Below are 21,500 nucleotides of genomic sequence, written 5' to 3'. Positions count from 1 at the left end.
ACTCCTGTGTTGTACAAAATTCCCCAGGACACTACCATTCACTGTGTAAGTTTCACCCTCATTTGATTTCCCAAAATGCAACACTGTACAGTGATTTGAATAGAAAGCTATTGCTATATCCTGGCCCACGTATATAGCTAGCCAGAATCCTCCTGAAGTTTTTTCTTATAAACATCTTCATTCTCTATGATGGGCTTATTTTACTGTCATCTATAAAGTTATTAACAATGTCTTGTACACTTTCATCCAAATAATTTCTATGAATGATCAACAGCAAAAGTCCCTGAAGCAAAAACTAAACTGCTGAATGAAATCTGTAAGTCAGGCAACATCTGTGAAGGCAAAACAACATAGAACATAGAAATCCACAACACATTACAGGCCCTTTGGCCCACAATGTTGTGCCGACCATGTAACCTACTCTAGAAACTGCCTAGAATTTCCCTCTATTTTTCCAAGCTCCATGTACCTACCTAAGAGACCCCATTGTTTCCGTCTCCACCACCGTCACTGGCAGTGCATTCCATGCACCCACCACTCTCTGTGTGAAAAACTTACCTCTGTCATCCCCTCAGTACCTATTTCCAAGCACCTTAAAACTATGCCTCCTTGTGTTAGCCATTTCAGCCCCGGGAAAAAGCCTCTGGCTATCCACACGATGACGAAGGAGTGGTTTTGTTTCAGATTGAGAACAAGCGGAAAGAAGATTTAAAGAGGTGAGAAGGAGGGGTGAGATAAGCAGCTGGTGAGTGACGGTGGAACGAGCTGAAGTGAGTGATGACCGGTAGATGGAGTGAAGTGGTGGAGAGGAAAGGAGAGTTGAGAGACACAGGCTGGTGGATGATGGGTGGAAACAGATAAGGAAACATCAAAGACAATGAAGGCAGATGTAGTGAGGTGGGGAAAGTAGCGACAGAGGCTGAAAGCCAGAAAAAGGTAGGATGATATGCAGATGGAAACAGATGGGGAATGGATAAAGAGGGTCGAAGAGCAGGAACTTGGCTGGATTACTCACCACAGCACCCAACTGATCTTTGAACATAACCTTTAGACTCACTTTCAAAGACTCGACAACTCATGTACCCATTATTTATTATTATCATGTATTTTTTCATCCTTGCACAATTTTTCCCTCTTTGAGTGTAGTTTTTTTCATTGATTCTACTGCACTTTGTTCTACTGTGAATGCCTTCAAGAAAAAGAATTTCAGGGTCGTAATGGTGACATATACTGTACGTACTTTAATAATAAAATTTACTTTGAACTTTGGAATACGTGGTTGAAGGGCAGATAGAGATAAGAGTCCTTGCCTTTATTTGTTGAGGAATTGCGTTCAAAAGTTAGGAAGTTAGGTTAATGCTTTGTAAGACTCTAGTTAGGCTGCATCTGAATAATTGCATTCAGTTCTGGACACCCACTTATAGGAAGGATGCCAAGGCTTTGGAGAATGTGCAGAAGTTTACCAGGATGCTGCCTGGATTAGTGGGTATGTGCTACAGGGAGTATCTGGACAAACTTGGCTTGTTTTCTCTGGAGCAGCGGAGGCCCAGGGTTGCTCTGATAGAAGTTTACAAAATTATGAGAGACATAGACTAGATTGCCAATATCTACCACCCGGGGTTGAAATGTTGAACATTAGAGGGTTTCATTTAAGGTGAGAGGGAGGGGTTAAGCTCAAAGGAGATGTACAAAGCAAGTTCTAATACAGAGTGTTAGGTGCCTGGGATGATTGTGGCACCAAATAGGATAAAAGCATTCAAGAGACTCTTCGATAAACACATGAATGTACAGGGAATGGAGGATATGGACATTGTGTAGGCAGAAGGGATTAGTTTAGTAATTACCAATTTAATTAGTTTGGCATGGCATTGTCGGCCAAAAGGTCTGTTCCTGTGCTGTACTGTTTTACATTCTATGTTCCAAATCAGAAGTTAGAATCAATCATTCTGGGTGAGATGTGGACCGGTGGGAGTAGTCTATAGGACTCCGAACATTCATTTATTAATTGAACAGAATATCTGTAGACAAGTGATTGGGGCTTGTACCAATGGTACTGCAATAAACAAGAGGACGAGAAACTTACTACAGATGAGGAACATTAGTCTAATCTTTGATGTGAAACATTAATTCGTTGCTCTTTCTACAGATGCCGCCTGACCTGCTAAGTGTTTCCAGCATCTGTTTTTGTTCCAGCATATGCAGTTTTTAAAAATGTTTTGTTCAGAATCAAGTACGTTTTGTCAGTTATTCTGGTCTCATAATTGCAAAATCATGTTTAACATATTTATTTGGAATTGTCGGAGGATAAAATAAATTGGATGAATATAGCTACATGTGATGCATCTGAATTTCCAAAAGGCATTTGACAAGGCAATACAAAATTGTTTAATTGTAAAAACAAAGTGGGTAGGCTTGAAGATGTAATTTTCAGGCTGTAGTGAGTAGTGTTTCAGAGGGAATGTGCTGGGTAACAATTTATATTGATGAATTGGATAAAGTGATGAACAAGATTGCTAGTCATACAAAGACAGGTGGGAGAGTAAAACAACAAATGAGTGAAGAAAAAGATGGCACATTCGGTATAATGAAGAAAAATGTAAGATTGTCAACTTGATTCGGAAGGCTATTACTTTGTTAGTGTGAGACTTAAAATGTTAGTGTTTATAGAGAAATGAATGTTCTCAAAACAAACTCAGAAAGTCAGCAGATATAGCAAGTAATTAGGGAAACAAAAAATAAATAGGTTTACATTGCAAGGATAATTTATTTATTTATTGATACGGCGCAGGTTAGGCCCTTCTGGCACTCAGAGGCATGCCACCCCAACAACCCCTCAATCCTGATTAGCCTTAACCTAATCACGGGACAATTCACAATGACCAATTAATCTACCCGGTATGTCTTTGGACTGTGGGAGGAAACCGAGCACCTGGACAAAACCCATGCATTCCACAGGGAGGATGTATAGAAACTTCTTACAGAATGGTGCTGGAATTGAACCGGAACTCTGGAACATGCTGAGCTGTAGTACTGTCACGCTAAACGCTACTCTACCATGGCGTAGTAATGGATGTCTATATGTAACTGTAGAGGGCTGTCATGAGACCCCACTCAGCATTATGAATATAGTTACGATGCCTTGGAAGCACTTCAGAGCAGTTCCACTCAGATAATTCCTGGAATGAAGGAATTGTCTGTGAGGGGACCATTGAGAAGAATGAGGCAAATCTCTTTGGAGATTTCAAGAAGATGAGATGATCTCATTCACACAATAGATGCAACAAAGATAAGCAGAGTAATGTCAGAGAGTAGATTAGGCTCCTGGGTTAAGCTCCAATGGAAGAGAATAATCCAAAGTCTGGGTCATAGTGCATGGAAACATTCTCATCGACCCAACTGATCCATGCCAACTAAGGTTCTTACATTAATTTATTTACAGTACTAGTCAGAAGTCTGTGGCACATATACATATGTGGGTCTCTATCATGGACTGAGAGAAGGAAGGAGGCCAGGATGGAACGCTCCTCCGTTCAAATGTGGGATTCAGGATACCTGACAGCTTCCACGATGACTACATCTGTGGGAAGTGCACCCAACTTCAGCACCTGACTGACCGGGCCAAGGAATTGGAGCTGGAGTTGGATGCACTAAGGATCATTCAGGAGGCTGAAGATATTATAAACAAGACTGTTGAAGAGGTGGTCACATCTAGCGCACAGCCTTCAGACAGTAGATGGGTGACCACAAGGAGAGATAAGGGGATTAAGAGGTCAGTACAGGGTTATCCTGTGGCTATTCCCCTCAGCAATAAGTATACCTCTTTAGATGCTGCTGGGAAGATGACCCATCAGATCACAGTAGCAGCTGCCAGGCTGGTGGCACTATGGCTGGCTCTGAGCCTCGACAGAGAAGGGTAAAGTCAGACAGTGCGGTAGTTATAGAGGACTCGATAGTTAGGGAGACAGAAAGGAGATTCTGTGGCCACAAAAGAGACACCATGATGATATGTTGCCTCCCGGGTGCTAAGGTCCATGATGGATTGGAGTGGCTGCAGGATATTCTCAAGGGGGAGGGTGAACAGCCAGAGGTTGTGGTACATATTGGCACCAATGACGTAGGCAGAATAGGAGAAGTGGTCCTACACGCTGAGTATACAGAGTTAGGAAAGAGACTGAAGAGAAGGACCTCTAAGGTTGTAATCTTGGATTACTCCCTATGCCACGGGGTGATAGCACGGATGAATGAGTGGCTGCCCAGATGGGGTAGGGGGCAGAGTTTCAAGTTCTTGAATCATTGGAACCTTTTTTGGAGAAGGGATGACCTGTACAAGAGGGATGGGTTGCGCTGGAGCTGGAAGGGAACCAATCCCCTTGCTGGGAGGTTTGCTGACATTACTCTGGAGAGTTTAAGCTAGTTTTGCAGGGGGCTGGGAACCCAAACTCCAGGTCAGTAAGGGAATGATCGGACCAGAAGGTAGATGTCAGGGAAAGTACTGAAAGGCAAAATCGAATTAACTGGTATGATGGGTCAGATAGTTTGAAGTGTTTATATTTTAATGCGTGGAGTATTATGGGTAAGGGTGATGAACTTAGAGTATGGATCAGTACATGGAACTACAATGTTTTAGGCATTACTGAAACTTGGCTGAGAGAGGGGCAGGAATGGGTGATTAATATACCAGGTTTTTGAAGTTTTAGAAAAGATAGAGGAGGAGGTAAAAGAGGGAGTGGAGTTGCACTACTAATCAGGGACAATATCACAGCTGCACTGAGGGGAGGCATAATGGAGCAGTCAGACTCTGAGTCCATTTGGGTGGAACTCAGGAATAGGAAGGGTGCAATCCCACTGATGGAATTGTACTACAGACCCCCCAGTAGACACCGAGACATCGAGGAACAGATATCTAATCAGATTAAGGAAATACGCAAAAATAATAGGGTTGTTGTCATGGAAGATTTCAACATCCCTGTTATAAACTGGGACCTTCTTAGTGTAAGGGGTTTAGTTGGGATTGAATTTGTTAAGTGTATCCAGGAAGATTTCTTTAATCAATATGTGGACAATTCAACAAGAGGAGGGGCCATACTGGACCTGGTGTTGAGTAATGAGCCTGGCCAATGACAGACGTTTCAGTGGGTGAATAGTTAGGGAACAGTGACCACAAGTCCTTAACTTTCAGGATCGCTATAGGATAGGTATGGTCCTTGTAGGAGAGTTTTAAATTGGAGTAGGGCAAATTACAAGGGCATTAGGCAGGAATTAATTAATTAATTAAGCATTAATTGGGAACACCTTTTCTCTGGCAAGCCCATATCAGACATGTGGAGGGTGTTTAAAGATCAATTGTACCGAGTACAGGAAAGGTATGTTCTTGTTAGAAGGAAGGATGGGGATGGTAAGATAAGAGAACCTTGGATGTCTAGAGAGGTGATAAATTTTGTCAAGAAGAAAAAGGAAAAGTATCTAAAGCTATGGAATTCAGGACATGAGGATGATAAAGAAGCTAGAAATGAACTAAAGAAGGGAATTAGGAAATCCAGGAAGGACCATGAAAAGTCCTTGTTAAGTAGGATTAAGGTGAATCCCACAGTCCTTTACTGTGCTTATTGTCTTGTTTATTAATTATTGTATTGTCTTGCACTGTTTTGTACACTTTATGTAGTCCTGTGTAGGTCTGAAGTCTAGTGTAGTTTTGTGTTGTTTCATGTAGCACCATGGTCCTGGAGGAATGTTGTTTCGTCTTTACTGTGTACTGTACCAGCAGTTATGGTTGAAATGATAATAAAATTGACTTGACTTGGCATTCTACAGATACATCAAGAGTAAAAAGATAAGTAGGGAGAGGGTGGGGCCACTCAAGGATAAAGGGGGAAACATTTGCTTGGATGCACAGAATTTGAGTGAGGTAATTAGTGAGTACTTTTTTCAGTATTTACCAAGGAAAAGAATATGAAGGATCAGGAGATTAGTGCTGAGTGTATAAATACATTAGGGTGTTTAGAGGTCAAGGAGAAGGATGTGTTGCACCTCCTAATGAGTATTAAGGTGGACAGGTCCCCAGCATCTGATGGGATTTACCCCAGATTACTGAAGAAGCCAAGAGATGGGATTGTTGGGCCTTGACCAATATCCTTGTGTCCTCTCTAGCTACAAACAGGGTCCTGGGGGACTGGTGAGTGGCTAGTGTCGTACCTCTATTTAAGAAGGGAACAAGGGAAAATTCTGGGATTTATAGACCGGTGAGTGCCATGTCAGTTGTAGGGAAATTGCAGGAGAAAATTCTGAGGGATAGAATATGTGAACATTTGGAAACCCGTAGCCTAATTAGGGAGAGCCAGCATGGTTTAGAGTGTGGTGAGTTGTGCCTTATCAACTTGTTTGAGTTTTTTCACAAGGTGACGAGAGAGATTGATGAAGGCAGGACAGTGGATGTAGTCTGTATGGATTTTAGCAAGGCATTTGACAAAGTCCCTCATGGGAAGCTTGGGATCCATGGCGAATTGGCTGTTTGGATTCAGAACTGGTTGGCACATAGAAGACAGAGGGTAGTGGCTGAAGAGACTTATTCAAGTTGAAGGTCTGTGGACTTCCACAGGGATCTGTGCTGTGTCCTCTGCTGTTTGTGATAAGTCCATAAGACTTTAACACACAGGAGAAGAATTTGGCCATTTGCCCATTGAGTCTTCCCACCGTTTAATTATGGTTGATCCTTCTTTGTTCCCTCCTCAGCCCCATTCTTCTGCCTTCACCCCATAACCTTTGATGCCGTGTCCAATCAGGAACCTATCAAGCTCTGCCTTAAATACACCCAACGACCTGGCCTCCACAGCTGTCTGTGGTAATAAATTCCACAAATTCACCACCCTCTGGCTAAAGAAATTTTTCCTCATCTCTGGTTTAAATGGATACCACTTTATCCTGAGGCTGTGCCCTCTTGTCCTAGACTCCCCCACCATGGGAAACATCCTTTCCACATCTACTCTGTCTAGGCCTTTCAACATTCAAAAGGTTTCATTGAGATACCCCCTCATCCTTCTAACGTCCAGTGAGTACAGACCCAGAGACATCAAACATTCCTCTTTCATATCCAGAATCATCCTTGTGAACCTCCTCTGGACCCTCACCAATGCCAGCACATCTTTTCTAAGATGAGGGGCCCAAAACTGTTCACGATACTCAAGGTGAGGCCTCACCAGTGCCTTATAAAGCCTCAGCATCACATCCTTGCTCTTGTATTCTAGACCTCTTGAAATGAATGCTAACATTGCATTTGCCTTCCTCACCACCACCTCCACCAGCAAGTTAACCTAAATGGTGTTCTGCACAAGGACTACCAAGTCCCTTTGCGTCTCAGATTTTTGGATTTTCTCCCCGTTTAGAAAATAATCCCCACATTTATTTCTACTACCAAAGTGCATGACCATGCATTTTCCAACATTATATTTCATTTGCCACTTTCTTGCTCATTCTCTGAATCTGTCTAAGTCCTTCTGCAGTCTACCTATTTCTGCAACACTGCCTGCCCCCTCCATCAATCTTTGTATCATCTGCATACTTGTCAACAAAGCCATCTATTCCATTAGCTAAAACATTGATATACAACATAAAAAGAGGTGGTCCCAACACTGACCCCTACGAAACACCACTAGTCACTGGCAGCCAACCAGAAAAGGATCCTTTTATTCCCACTAACTGCCTCCTGTCAATCAGCCAATGGTCTAACCTTGCCAATAACTTTCCTGTAATACCATGGGCTCTTAACTTGGTAAGCAGTCTCATGTGAGGCACCTTTTCAAAGACCTTCTGAAAGTCCAAATATACAACATCCACTGCATCCCCTTTAACTATCCCACATGTAATCTCCTCAAAGAATTCCAACTGGTTCATCAGGCAAAATTTTCCCTTAAGGAAACTATGCTAACTTTATCCTATCTTGTCTTGCGTCACTAAGTACTCCAGAACCTCACCCTTAACAATCAACTCCGACATCTCCCAACCACTGAGGCCTGACTAATTGGTCTATAATTTCCTTTCTGCTGCCTTCCTTCTTTCTTAAAGAGTGGAGTGACATTTGCAATTTTCCAGTCCTCTGGCATCATGCCAGAGTCCAAACACTTTGAAAGATCATTACTAAAGCCTCCACAATCTCTACCGCCACTTCTTTCAGAACCCTAGGGTGCAGTTCATCTGGTCTGGGTGACTTATGTACACTGAGGTCTTTCAGCTTTTTGAGCACCTTCTCCCTTGTAATAGTAACTGCACCCACTTCTCTTCCCTCACACACTTCAACACCCGGCACACTGCTAGTGTCTTCCACAGAGAAGACTGATGCAAAATACTGATTTATTTTTCCTTGTCTCCATTACTACTTCTCCGGCCTCATTTTCTAGCGGTCCTATATCCACTCTCATTTCTCTTTTATTTTTTACATACTTGGAAAAGCTTTTACTATCCCCTTGGATATTGCTTGCGAGCTTGCTTTCATATTTCATCTTTTCCCTCCTAATGATTCTTTTGGTTGCTCTCTGTAGGTTTTTAAAAGCTTCCCAGTCCTCTGTCTTACCACTAATTTTTGTGCTGGTGTATGCCCTATCTTTTGCTCTTACATTACTTCCCTTGTCAGCCATGGTTGTGCTATTTTGCCATTTGAGTATTTCTTTGTTTTTGGAATACATCTATCCTGCACCTTCCTAATTTTTTCCCAGAAACTCACACCATTGCTGTTCTGCTGTCATCCCTGCCTGCAGCTTCTTTCAATTTACTTTGGCCAACTCCTCTCTCATACCATTGTACTTTCCTTTACTCCACTAAAATACTTACTACTGCAGATTTTACTTTCTTCATATCAAATTTCAAGTTGAACTCAATTATATTGTGATCGCTACCTCCTCAGGGTCCTTTTACCTTAAGCTCCCTAATCACCTCCAGTTCATTACATAACACCCAGTCCAGTATAGCTGATCCCCTAGTAGGTTCAACGACAAACTGCTCTAAAAAGTCATCTCGTAAGCATTTCACAAACTTACTCTCTTGAGGTCCATTATCAACCTGATTTTCCCAATTGACTTTCATATTGCAATTGACTTTCATATTGCAATCTCCCATGACTGTCACAACATCTCCCTTTCAATATGCCTTTTCTATTTCCTGTGGTAACCCATTGTGATGTTTATAAATGACCTAGATGAAAATGTAGATGGGTGGGTGTGGTTGTTGATAGTGCAGAAGACCTGCGAAGAATACAGCACAATATAGATCAGTTGCAGATATGGGCTGAGAAATGGCAGATGGAGTTTAACCTGATAAGTGTGAGGTGTTGCACCTTGGTAGGGCTAATGCAAGTACACTGTTAAGGACAAGATCCTTAACAGTGTTGCTGAGCAGAGGGATCTTGGGGTGCAAGTTCATAGCTCCTTAAAAGTGGCTACACAGGTTGGTAAGGTGTTGAAGAAGGTTTACAGAATGCTTGCTTTTATTAGTCGAGGCATTGAGTTCAAAAGTCAAGAGGTTGTGTTGCAACTTTATAAAAGTCTGATTAGGCCACATCTGGAGTATTGCATACAATTCTGGTTGCCCCACTATAGGAAGAATGTCGAGGCTTTGGAGAGGGTGAAGAAGAGGTTAACCAGGATGCTGCCTGGTTTCGAGGGCATGTGTTATCATGAAAGGCTGGATAAACTTGGGTTGTTTTCTCTGGAGCATAAGTAGCTGAGGGGAGATCTGATAGAGGTTTATAAGATTATGAGAGGCATAGATAGAGTGGACAGAGTATCTGCTTCTCAGTGTTGGAATGTCTAATACCAGAGGGCGTGCATTGAAGGTGAGAGGGGGTAGGTCCAAGGGGGATGTGAGGGGTAAGTTTTTCACTCAGAGTGGTGGATGCCTGGAATGCGCTGCCTGGTTTGGTAGTCCATTAAAGGCTTTTAAGAGACGTTTGGATAGGCATATTAATGTGAGGAAGATGGAGGGATGTGGACTTGGTGTAGGTACAAGGGGTTAGTGTTTGGGTGTTTTTGATTTGCTTTTTAGTTGGCTTGGCCCAACATTGTGGGCTGATTGGCCTTTTCCTGTGTTATACTCTTCTATGTTCTACATTCTACCCCCTGCCCCTGGCACGCCTTCTCTGCCACCTGACCCACATCTCTCCCGCAGTGCTCTACCCTCACCATTCCCAACATCCTTTGCTCCCACCAGTTTTACAAACTCATTTTCTGCTCCACAGTAAGGTGTAAAAGTCTTAGGCGCCCTAGCTATATATATGTGCCTAAGACTTTTGAAAACTATACTTTAGAGATACAGCACAGTAATAGTCCCTTCTGGGATGTTCTGCCCATTTATATCCATGTGACCAATTAACATACTAACCCATACATCTTTGGAATGTGGGAAGGAACTGGAGCACCGAGACAAAACTCATGTGGTCCTGGGGAGAACATACAAACTCCTTACAGACAGCAGTGAAATTGAACCTGGATTGCTGGTAGTGTAATAGCATTACACTAACTGTTACGCTACTGTGAGACTTCACTATGCTGTCCAAGATTCCCAAAGTGAGGGTGAAGACCAAGGGTGGAATGATAGCTAGGGGAGTCACTGTCATGAAATGCTGAGTCTCCCGAATCTGGGTTTGAAATGTCATCTGGGTCACAGAGTGGAACTACAACTGGTTGAGAGCAAGGTGGTGGGTTTGAGCACAGAAGTGTGAAGTTTTTGCCATGTAGCAGCAAGGCGATTACTTACGGAAGCAATTGAGAAATCATTTCTCAAGGTGAGTGGGAGACAGAGAAGGGGTTAGGTCAGGGGGATTGAGGCAAGAATCCAGATGCCCTAGAGTGCCAGTGGTAGAGGGATAATCTGATTGAAATATATAAAGTTATGAGAGACAAAGGTGGGTTAGACAGAGTATTTTTCCAAAGATAGAAATGTCAAATACTAGAGGACAAGGCTTAAAGGCTGGGGTGGGGGGAAAGGTGGGAACGTAAGGGGCAAGGTTTTTATACGGAGAGTAGTAAGTATTTGGAATGGATTATCAGGGCTAGTTGTGGGAATGGGCAGTTTGCTGGAATTTAAGAGCCGAATGGTCTGCCCGGTGCTGTGCTCGTCTATGATCTATAAATAGATGATGGAGTGGAGTTGGTGAGGAGGAACAGTATGACTGACAGCAAGAAAAGTGTTGAAGATGAACATTCAGATTTACAGGAATTTCCTCTGTGAGTTTCCAAGGATGTAATATTCTTGCCAAGGATGACACTGGCCAGACAAGTGCTAAGAGAGTGAATAATTGGGTTGAAAGCCAGTATTCATGCACTTCTAGGGAAAGGGTGGGCTAGGGCAGATTGTTAAAGACCCTTAACTGGAATAAAACACAGGAGTATCCAACCCTACATGATCCTAAATGTGGATGGGACATTAAAAGACTGGCCAGGTAAGATTGAAGGCAATGGGTGCAGAAGCTAATTGGTTCCTTGTGTAGCCTACCTTGTTCTTTTAGCCGAATGATTTCTGTGTCCGAGCCAAAGCTGTTCCAAGCCGTGCAGTTGTAAATTGTCTGAAAGTCAGCCCGCACAATGTTACTGATTGTCAGTGTTGAGATCACGCCTTCCTCCATGCTCACTGTTTCCACTGTGTAGCGCCCTGAGGTACCTGATTCCAGAATGTTCTCCTTCCAAGACCAAGCCTGGGTGTATCCAATAGAGCAAAAGGACAGATTAAGTTATCAACTGCTTTCCAAAAACATCACGCATGTCATCATTTACCAAGTTCCACAGGTGCGAGGAGCCCATAACTCCTTTGTCACTTGTGATTATGATGGATGTTCTGTACTTGTGAAAAGCACTAGATAAATGCAAGCTCCTATCTGAGTGCAAGTATCCGACTCTGAGTTTCAAGACCCTTCCTGGGAAAGAATGAGAGGTCATAATAGGAGATTAGATCCCATCATCCTGTGCCAAGGCCAAATACCTCCACAGCCTCCTCCCCATTGGTAAGCTGACCAGTTGCCATCTGGGCTTTTGGCTAATTCCTCAAAGATCAATAAGCTCCTGTGTCTCCATGGTCTAAGGGGAAAGACATTGGTCATTCCCCATTCCAGGTGCTCTAGATTGTGCAAACCCCACACATCGACCACCTTCCTTCTCCATTTCTTAGCTGTGTAGACCGACACTCCATTAATGCATCTCCATAGATCTCCATTGCTCCAACACTGGAGGTCACGTTTCCTGCTCGAGAAAACCTCCTCACTTTCCATATCTGCGTAAAAACATAACTCCTCCTCTTGTATTACTTGAATGGCTCAGTATGATTTGATAACTTTCCAGTGAGGCTTTTTTGAGTGCTTTGGAATGCAAATGGGGCTATATAAATGCAAAGTGTTTTTAGGATGAGAGGTTGTGAGATGAAGACTCTTTCATGATGTAGGATGACCACAAGGGATGCTGTGAGAAATTATGGGTCAGGGTCGTCCACTGTCCAGGGGAGATATACACACCCAGTAGAGAGGGAAGGTGCCTTGATAGGCAAGAGGTGAAATAATAAATAGAAGGCTGCTTCTAGCTGGCTGATCCACAGATGGTCATAGCCCATGCAAAAAGGGGTAGGATATTGGCCACTCTTGTAGAAACCCTGGGACTGAGGGGTTCTTCCTGTTCTCCAAAAAGTCCCTGTACACAAGATGGGTCTGCAGGAGTACATGTAGAAACCACCGGAAAGGAATGTGCATTGTCCATGAACAAAAAAAAAATCATGGAGGAGCTTAATCAAATGACTAAGGGTCCAAGGGTTGTGAGGACGTGAACGGGGAGCACCGAGCTTTCAGTGAATTAGAACATCCAGAAGGCACCAGAGCACTGAGTTCAATGTACAATGCTGGAGCACAGAGTTACACCAACACATAATCCCAAGTTGTGCCAGAATGTGTGATATCAGAGCACTGTGGCAGAGGAGCGCCATCTGGAGTACTGTGAGATGCCAGAACATTGGGAGATGTTGGACATTAAGGCCATGGAGGACCAGAGTACTGGGTCAAAAGCGAACAGCATGTCATGATTTTGGGCAACTGTTAATAATATTAACTGTTTATAAGCCCACACAATTATAACACCAGGCAGTTGGGACTAGGGATCCTGACCACTCTCACCCTGAAATTTATCAGTGCAAGTCAGTAACTGGTGCAGTGAAATTGAAAATTACAGCAATTTGGGAGACTGCATCATCCACTTTTATTTCTAAAATGATTTATTTTTATTTTTGTTGATCCATTGAAGCTTCTCATTGCAATAAAAAAGCCATTAGCCAGGGAACAAATTAAAAACTGAGCATCTGTATAGCTGTCAAATGCTGGTGAGTGTTCTACAAGTCTAATTACACATGGTACAGGTTACACCAGATGTTCTTCACTGGAAGTGCTGCACTGCACCCTACGTGCAGATATTACATTTCCTTTTATTTCATTAGACGTCATTTTTTGCAAGGTTAATATCATTTTATCTGTGTTGTTGAGTGCCGGTGAAGGCCTGTTGTCTTTGTGATTGCTGAGCTTCTGACTGGTTCTGGGATCAGAGGTGCTTACCAACAACATCCAGATCCATTCTTAAAGCAGTGGAACGTCCTGAGTTGACTCAAGGAAGCTCCTTCAAAGAAAATTTGACTCCGAGCCATTAGGAGGTAAATGAGGAGATTTTTGGTCAGTTACACAGCAGGTGGAAGTGATCTCTCACAGCTTCACTGACCAATGTCCTGACCTCAGGTGCATTAGGACACTGCGAAGGGGAAGTCAGGGAAACACACACCAGTCCTTAGGAGGGGTCAGCAGTGGAAAGTGAGCAGCTTCAAGTTCCTGGGTGTCAACATCTCAGAGGATCTGTCTTGGGCCCCATACGTTGCTGCAATCAATCAGAAGGCATGCCAACGCTATCCTTTATGAGGACTTTGAGTAGATTTGGTATGGTCAGCAGAGACTCTAGTAAGACTCTATCAAAATTCCGGTTCTACCACGACCTGCATAGGATCGAAAGAGGCTGCAGGAGGATGTAGACACAGCCAGCTCCACCACAGGCCCAAGCCTCCCCAGCATTGAGGACATCTTCAAAAAGTGGTACCTCAAGAAGGCAGCATCCATCATTAAGGACCCTCACCATTAAGGACATTTCCTCTTCACATTGCTATCATCAGGGAGGAGGTACAAGATCCTAAAGACCCACACTTAACATTTTCGGAACGGCTTCTTCCCCTCTGCCATCAGATTTACGAATGGTGCAAGAACCCATGAACACTACCTCACTATTCCTCTTCTGCATGATTTATTTATTTACTTTATATTTTAAGTTATAATAACTGTAGTGCTGCCACCAAACAACAAATTTCACAACAAATGTGAGTGATAATAAACCTGATTCTGATTTCTCCGGGTGCTCCAGTTTCCACCCATATCCCAGAATTTGGTTACTGTGAGTTGCTCTTAGATAAGTGGGTAGTTGGAGAATCGAGAATTGATGAGCTTGCAAGAGAGCGGGTGGGACAGACTGAAATAGGGAATAGGATTAATTTGGATAGCTCTAAGAGCTTCCATTGACACAATGGACCAATTGGCTGCCTATGTCAAAGGAACAGGAGAAACTTGAAAAGGAGAGGGAGAAGTTTCAGAGGAAATTTTTTTAGATTAGATTAGATTCTGAGGATACCCAGTCCTTGTTTATTGTCACTTAGTAATTCATGCATTAAGAAATGATACACTGTTCCTCCAGTATGATATCACAGAAACACAAGACAGACCAAGACTAAAAAACTGACAAAAACCACATAATTATAACAGATAGTTACAACAGTGCCAAGCAATACCATAAATTGATAAAGAACAGACCATAGGCACGGTAAAAAAAAAGGTCTCAAGTCCCAATAGCTCCATCATCTCACACAGATGGTAGAAGGAAGAAAACTCTCCCTGCCATGAACCTCCAGTGCCGCAAACTTGCTGATGCAGCACCCTGGAAGCATCCGACCACAGCCGACTCTTGAGTCCGTCTGAAAACTTCGAGCCTCCGACCAGCCCTCTGACACCGAGCACCATCTCTGCCGAGCGCTTCGACCCTGGCCCCGGCCACCAAGCAACAGGCAAAGCTGAGGATTTGGGGCCTTCCTCTCTGGAGATTCTCGATTGCACAGTAGCAGCGGCAGCGAAGCGGGCATTTCAGAAGTTTCTCCAGATGTTCCTCCGTGCTTCTCACGTCTGTCTCCATCAAATCAGGATTGTGCACGGTTCCTACTTAACAAATACAGATATCATTTACCGGAGAGGCCGTGTGCGCTGTGTTGCGCCACCATCTTCTCCTCTGTAAGGGTTATCATACAAGGAATGTTTGATAGCTCTGGGTCTGTAGTCGCTGGGATTTAGAAGGATGAGGGGGAATCTCATTGAAACCTTTCAATGTTAAAAGGCCTAGACAGAATAGATGTGGAGAGCATGTTTCCCATATGGGGGGGCGGGGGGGGGAGTCCAGGACAAGAGGACACAGCCTCAGGATAGAGGGGTGTCCATTTAAACAGAGGTGCGGAGAAATTTCTTTAGCCAAAGGATGATGAATCTGTGGAATTTATTACCCCAGGCAACTGTAGAGTCCAAGTCATTGGGTGTATTTAAGACAGAGCTTGTCAGGTTCTTGATTGGACATGGTATCAAGGTTACAGGGAGAAGGCCGGGGAGTGAGGCTGAGGAGGGAAATAAAAGGATCAGGCATGATAAAACAGCGGAGCAAACTCGATCGGCCAAATAGCCTAATTCTACTCCTGTGTCTTATGGTCTTAAGTTTCAGGTGTCATGTTCTGGTTGTTGATGGCATAGTCACTGATGCTGGAGAAAGTTTTCTTTTATTATTTAGAGATAAAGCCCAGGACAGGTCCTTCCAGCCCAACAAGCCATGCTAGCCAGCAACCCATCTGTTTAACACTAGCCTAATCACGGGACAACTTACAACGACCAGTTAACCTACTAACCAGTATGTCTTTGGACTATGGGAGGAAACCAGAGCACCCGGAGGAAGCACATGCAGTCACGAGGAGAACAGACGGCATTGGAATTGAACTCTAAATGCACGATGTCCCGAGCTGTAGTAGCATCGTGCAAACTGTTATGCTGCTGTGGTGGCCTAATTACCGTTCCTTTAACGCAGTGGAGTTTTGGGAGTGTTATTAGCAGGCTGCTGAGAGTCTATAATACAACAGTGACCGCATGTCAAAATTTAATTAATTGGCTGCAAAGTGTGTGGGGATATCTTGAGACATAATGCAAGCTGTTCCACAACCACTCTCCCCCCACCCCCCGGACAGTAAAGTTCAGCTTTTTAAATGTTGTTTTACAGTAAATTTATGCTATTTTACTATATTTTTTGCATGCAGCATTGGGATCTGCATGACTTTGGCAAGGACAGCATTTATTGCCCATCCCTAAATGCCTTCGCAAAATGGTGGAGGGAGCAGCTGCAGTTGCTCTGGTGGCGGAGCCCCACGCTGCTGTGGGGACGGAGTTCTGGAATTTATACCCAATGATGATGAAGGAGGGAAGATGTATATTTCCAAGTTGGCACGGTGCAGAAGATGCAGGTGGCAGTGTTCCGTTTCCACGCACCCACTGCCCTGAAATAATCGGCCATATGGAGGGAGTGTTAACAGGCCACTGTCTGAGTTGCCGAGTCACTCACTATTCGGTCAGGGGGAGGTGTACTGCGGATGAAGCACTTGATTTGGCCCTTCTTCCCCTGTAGAGCGTGTTGCATCTGCGTGCTGGAGATGATGGGGGGTCCTGAAATCCAAAACACAAACAAATCACACATTTAACCCATGGAAGAACATTATTAAATTAGCCCACTCATCCATTCCAGCCCTACTTGTAATACACCCTTTCCAAATGAGCAAGCAACATCAGTGCAAGCTCCACACATAATTATGTTGAATATAATTGCTGTTTATTAGTGGTCTAATTGAAATAAATTTGCATTTTAATGAATATTTTAAAGGGTAATTGCACACACAATGTGCAATGGACAAACTGGCAGCTACTCTTTCATCAGAGAAGATGTGTTGGTGGGCGGGAAGGAGTGAGGGCGGTTTCAGTTGACGGGGATGAAGTGCTGACAAGATTACAGCTCAGTACAAATTCCCAGGCTGGCATTAAAAAGCCCCACTTAATGTTTCTGGTGATTTGCTATTTTGTTCCACAGGAACCTAATTGCCTTCCAAGACGTCATTTAAAATCTATCTGAATGGTGAAACTTTGCTTTTATCCTTCTTCAAGGAGAACATTTGGGCTTTGTCGCAAATTGCCTAGCATCTTAAAGTGCTTTGATATTGTATCACTGCTACTGAAAATTAACGCTGGACCAGAACTACTTTTGGGAAGTATGTCACTGAGGGACCTCAGGTGAAAATAGCATGATACACACACTTCACTGAGCCACAGACCATTATCCAGTTCTGAGCTGATCTAAGGGTTGATCCAAACTACTTCAGTTCATGCATGTGTATATTCCCATGCATCATTAGATTTGCAGTGGCGTCTGTGTTATCTTCAGCTGCAATTCCATGGTTGATGCCTTCTCTTATCTCTGTAAACGTACTTGCATAACTACGTGCACATATTGTGTATGTGTGTGTGTGCGCATTTACTTGTGGATGTGCATATGCATGTATACAGTTGCACGTGTGTTCACGTATACTTTCCATAAGCAAGATCATGTGGCTGCGTATACTTACATGTGATTGCACGTATGTTTGTGTTTGTGTGTGAATGTGCATGTGCACGTGTGAGCATGCATATGTCTGTGTGTATGTGTCTCTGTGCCTGTACAGTGTGCGCGTCTGTGCATTGGTAACCACAGTGAGACTCAGTACACTTCCGAAGAGCAAGCTGTGAACAATCGAGTGCTTTACCGTTGACCGTCAGGCTGACTTCCCTCTCCCCGGCGCCAACTCGCGGTACAACAGCCCTGCAGACGTACTTCCCAGCATCCTCCTGGGTGACGGCCTTCAGGACCATGGTGTTATCATTGCTGAGAACCTAAAGGAGGCAGGGGTCAGAGATCAGCGGTCATTAGAGCAGCATCATGAGTTATTTTCTTGTATACTGCCTGTGGCTGCCCTCCACTCCCCCTCCGGACCATCACCTGATCAGTGGCAGTGAGTGATACAGGAACATCAGAGCTAGAGGGGTAGCAACAGCCGCTCAGCCCATCGAACCTAGTCCATCATTCAGTAAGGTCATGGTCACAGCTCCTGTTTCCTTACTCTAGTCTGTCTTGACTTTCTGTTCCATCAGATGGACAGTAACTGCTAGATAATACAGGCCCGTCTCCTGTGGGAGGTGTGGCAGAAAGTGACGCCATCCTAGTCTCCCCAGGGCCCATCTGTCCTTGACACCCTTTCTCAGCAAAAGCCACATCACTGCCAAAGGTATTGACTAATCTCCTGCCTTGGTTCAGGAGTCTGCTGCAGTGCTGGGAGCCAGTGGGGTGTTCCAGGCCCTGCTTCAGCAGATGCACCTGGTCTATTGACTGGAGGGAGTCACAGGGAGCTAGCTACCTGAGGCATCGCGTGCTCATGTGACTCTTCCAGTTCCAGTCAGCTTACGGGGGGAGAAACTGCAGCTTCATCAGGTGGTGTGGTACCTGTCCAGAGATCCTGCACTCTGCACCGTCAGGGACCAGTCTGTGGTCTGCCCCTCTGCTCCATGGCTCCTGCTCACTGTTCAGTGAGGGACAGGTTTCCCGCTTCCTCTCTCTGCTTGGTGTGGGACTGCTCTCAGCTGTGAATCATGGCCTGGACTAGGAGAGGTGACTGAGTGGGGTCAAGGCAGTGAGGGGGTGGGGGGGGGGAGACGGTGTGGGTGCGGAGGGTGACGGAGTCTGAGTGAGTCTAACGGAGTTAAACGAGGGTGATGGAGGTGCGGAGGTTGGGGGATGGTGAGAGGCTGAGAGAAGGGTGAGGAAATGCTGTGGGAGGGTGAAGTACTATGAGTGAGGTTGAGGGGGTGTAATGGGGGGTGGGGGCATGTGCCTTCACATCAGGTGTGCAGACACTAGGGTGCCACAATATCTGGGAGCCTTTCAGTGTCTTTTGCGGCAGGTGGGAGTTCTGCACTGCCTTTGATTCTTTTAGTGAGAGTTGGGATCACTCCAGGACTTGGGGGGTGCCTGCCTTGGACAACCCCCCACCCAGCCCCGCATCCCTGTCCAGTCCAGCTGATAGTCCCATGCTGTGTCACTTTTCCCACGCGTCAATCTCAGGCCCCGTCTCCTGCACAGAGACCGGCGCACCACTAGCTTCTGTATTGTGACTACACCTCCATCAACACAAGCAAGAATAACTGTTTAATTGCTGTTTGTGGGATCTTGCTGTGGGTCTGCCTGCTGTGCTTTGCACATGATAACTATGAGTACACATGAAAGGGTTGCGTCACTTGTGTGAGGTTGGCCATGTGCAAGGCAATTTATAAGTTCAACATTATAATTCAAACTCCGTAACAGGGCATTAATGTTGCTTAATTATTCCTTCAACATCAGTACACATGGAGAGCTACTGAGCAGCACTTCAGTTACAAAAGACACGGCAGCTAATTGAACAAAGTTGTAGGAAGCCCCTGTTAGTATTGTATCATCACTGTTATAAAGAGGTAAAGGAATCAAATGAAAGGAGTATATTTATACAGTGCATCTCCTGATTTTAAGATGTGACAAGGAATCTTGTTTCTTTGACAGTGTGGTCACTGAAAGCTAACCAGCCAGCTTGTCTCCTGCAGCTCCATGCTGATGCCCTGATAATCCCTCACCAGTTGTGATTCAGTGCCCGAGAAGCGTTCCATTAAATCTAACTTGATCTCAACTGAAGTATGGTGCCTCACTGATGGAGTCCCACCCTTCAAAAGGTTAAGGACAGATGCAACTTCCCATATGGGCAGGCTCGGATAGGCCCACGTCCACTCCTACAGACAGTGGTCAGATCTCTACCATGGCACTTAAAGCCCTTGTCTTTTGGCTCAGGGCGGAGAATGTCATTACCCTAGCTGAGGAAATTCTCTTTCATCTCTCCACTGTCCTCTCAGGCCTCCTCTGTTACCCTGATTAGAGGAAGCGCTGGAGCAGCCTCCGCTCTTGAGCTTGCCCAAAAGGTCTGAGATTGTTGCTCCCTGCGAGGATAAGAGTGGGAGCTGTAGGAAGGACGAGCAACCTAACCTAGGCACCATGGTTCAAGGGGCAATTCAAGAGGGGGGAGAAGAGAAGAGAACTCCAGTTGTAGTTGGGAATAGACACAATTCTCTGCCGCAAGGATTGAGAGTCCTGAAGGTTATGTTGACTACCTAGTAGCCGGGACATCTCACTTGACTTGCAGAGGAATTTGTGAGTGGGAGGGAAAAGATCCAGCTTTCATGGACCATGTGGGTACCAATGACAGAGGAAGAACAAGGAAAAAGGTTCTGCTGAGGCAACTTGAGCTAGAGACTAAATTAAAATGCAGAACCAAAAAGGTAATAATCTCTGGATCGTTACCTGAGCCACGTGCAAACTTGTACAAGTTAATAGGATCAGGAAACTAAATGCATGCCTCAAAGATTGGTGTGGGAGAAGTGGATTTCAATTTGTGGGACATTGGCACCAGTATTGGGGGAGGAGGGAGCTGTTCCGATAGAATGGGCTCCACCTGAATCATGCTGGGACCTGGGTCCTAGTGAATTGTATATTTAGGGCTGTAGATAGGCCTTTTAAACCAAATAGTGGGGGTGGGAGCTGGGTCCAAAAATTTGAAAAAGTGAGGATAATGTAAAAGGGAAAGATAGTGCAGGAGAGGTTATGAAAGTCTCCTGAATAAAAAAAGACAAGGAATTTAGAAAGGGATAAGAATTTAACTTCCAGCAACATGGAGAGAAAGTCAAAAACGGCAATGAATACAGGTCTGAAGTTGTTATATTTGAATGCACGCAGTATACAGAATAAGGTAGATGATCTTGAAGCACAGTTAAAGATTGACAGGTATGCGTGGGCATCACAGAAAAGAGGTTGAAAGAAGATCATAGTCGGGAGCTTAATTTCCAAAGATACACATTGTATCAAAAGGACAGGAAGGTAGGCAGAGGTGGTGGGTGGTTCTGTTGGTAAAAAATGAATTCAAATACTTAGAAAGAAGTGACATATGATCAGAAGATGTAGAATCCTTTTGGGTAGAGTTAATGAGCTGCAAGGGCAAAAAGACCTTTAGTAGGCAGTGATGTACTCAGGATGTGGAATACAAATTACAACGGGATATAGAAAAGGCATATAAAAGGGGCAATGTTGTGATGGCCATGTGGGATTTCAATATGCAGATTGTTATAATTTGTGACTTCAAAACATTAAAAACTAATTTAAAGAAAAAGATGGAAGAACGGGAAAATGGGTCTTAGTTTGTTCTTTACTTTAGCGGGATGTGCATGTATCACATGACCTATGCAATTCACATATTTTAACATATAACCACATTGA

The 21,500-nt window shown here is 44.2% G+C and overlaps 1 protein-coding gene across 3 annotated transcripts in view; it reads right to left on the bottom strand.

Annotated features, from left to right (window-relative positions):
* Positions 1-21,500, bottom strand: part of kirrel3a (kirre like nephrin family adhesion molecule 3a) — an 827,580-nt gene that overhangs the window by 43,459 nt on the left and 762,621 nt on the right. For all 3 annotated transcript variants that reach the window (XM_063038271.1, XM_063038272.1, XM_063038273.1), the window contains exons 9-11: positions 17,920-18,046; positions 16,692-16,792; positions 11,479-11,677 (exon numbers count right to left, since the gene is read on the bottom strand). In XM_063038271.1, the coding sequence (XP_062894341.1) occupies positions 11,479-11,677; positions 16,692-16,792; positions 17,920-18,046 (427 nt within the window). The remainder of the gene's footprint in view (positions 1-11,478; positions 11,678-16,691; positions 16,793-17,919; positions 18,047-21,500) is intronic.

This window comes from Mobula hypostoma, chromosome X2 (assembly GCF_963921235.1).
Source record: "Mobula hypostoma chromosome X2, sMobHyp1.1, whole genome shotgun sequence".
Lineage (NCBI taxonomy): Eukaryota > Metazoa > Chordata > Chondrichthyes > Myliobatiformes > Myliobatidae > Mobula > Mobula hypostoma.
Note: the sequence above shows the minus strand (reverse complement) of the source record. Positions and strands in the feature narration are given on the sequence as shown.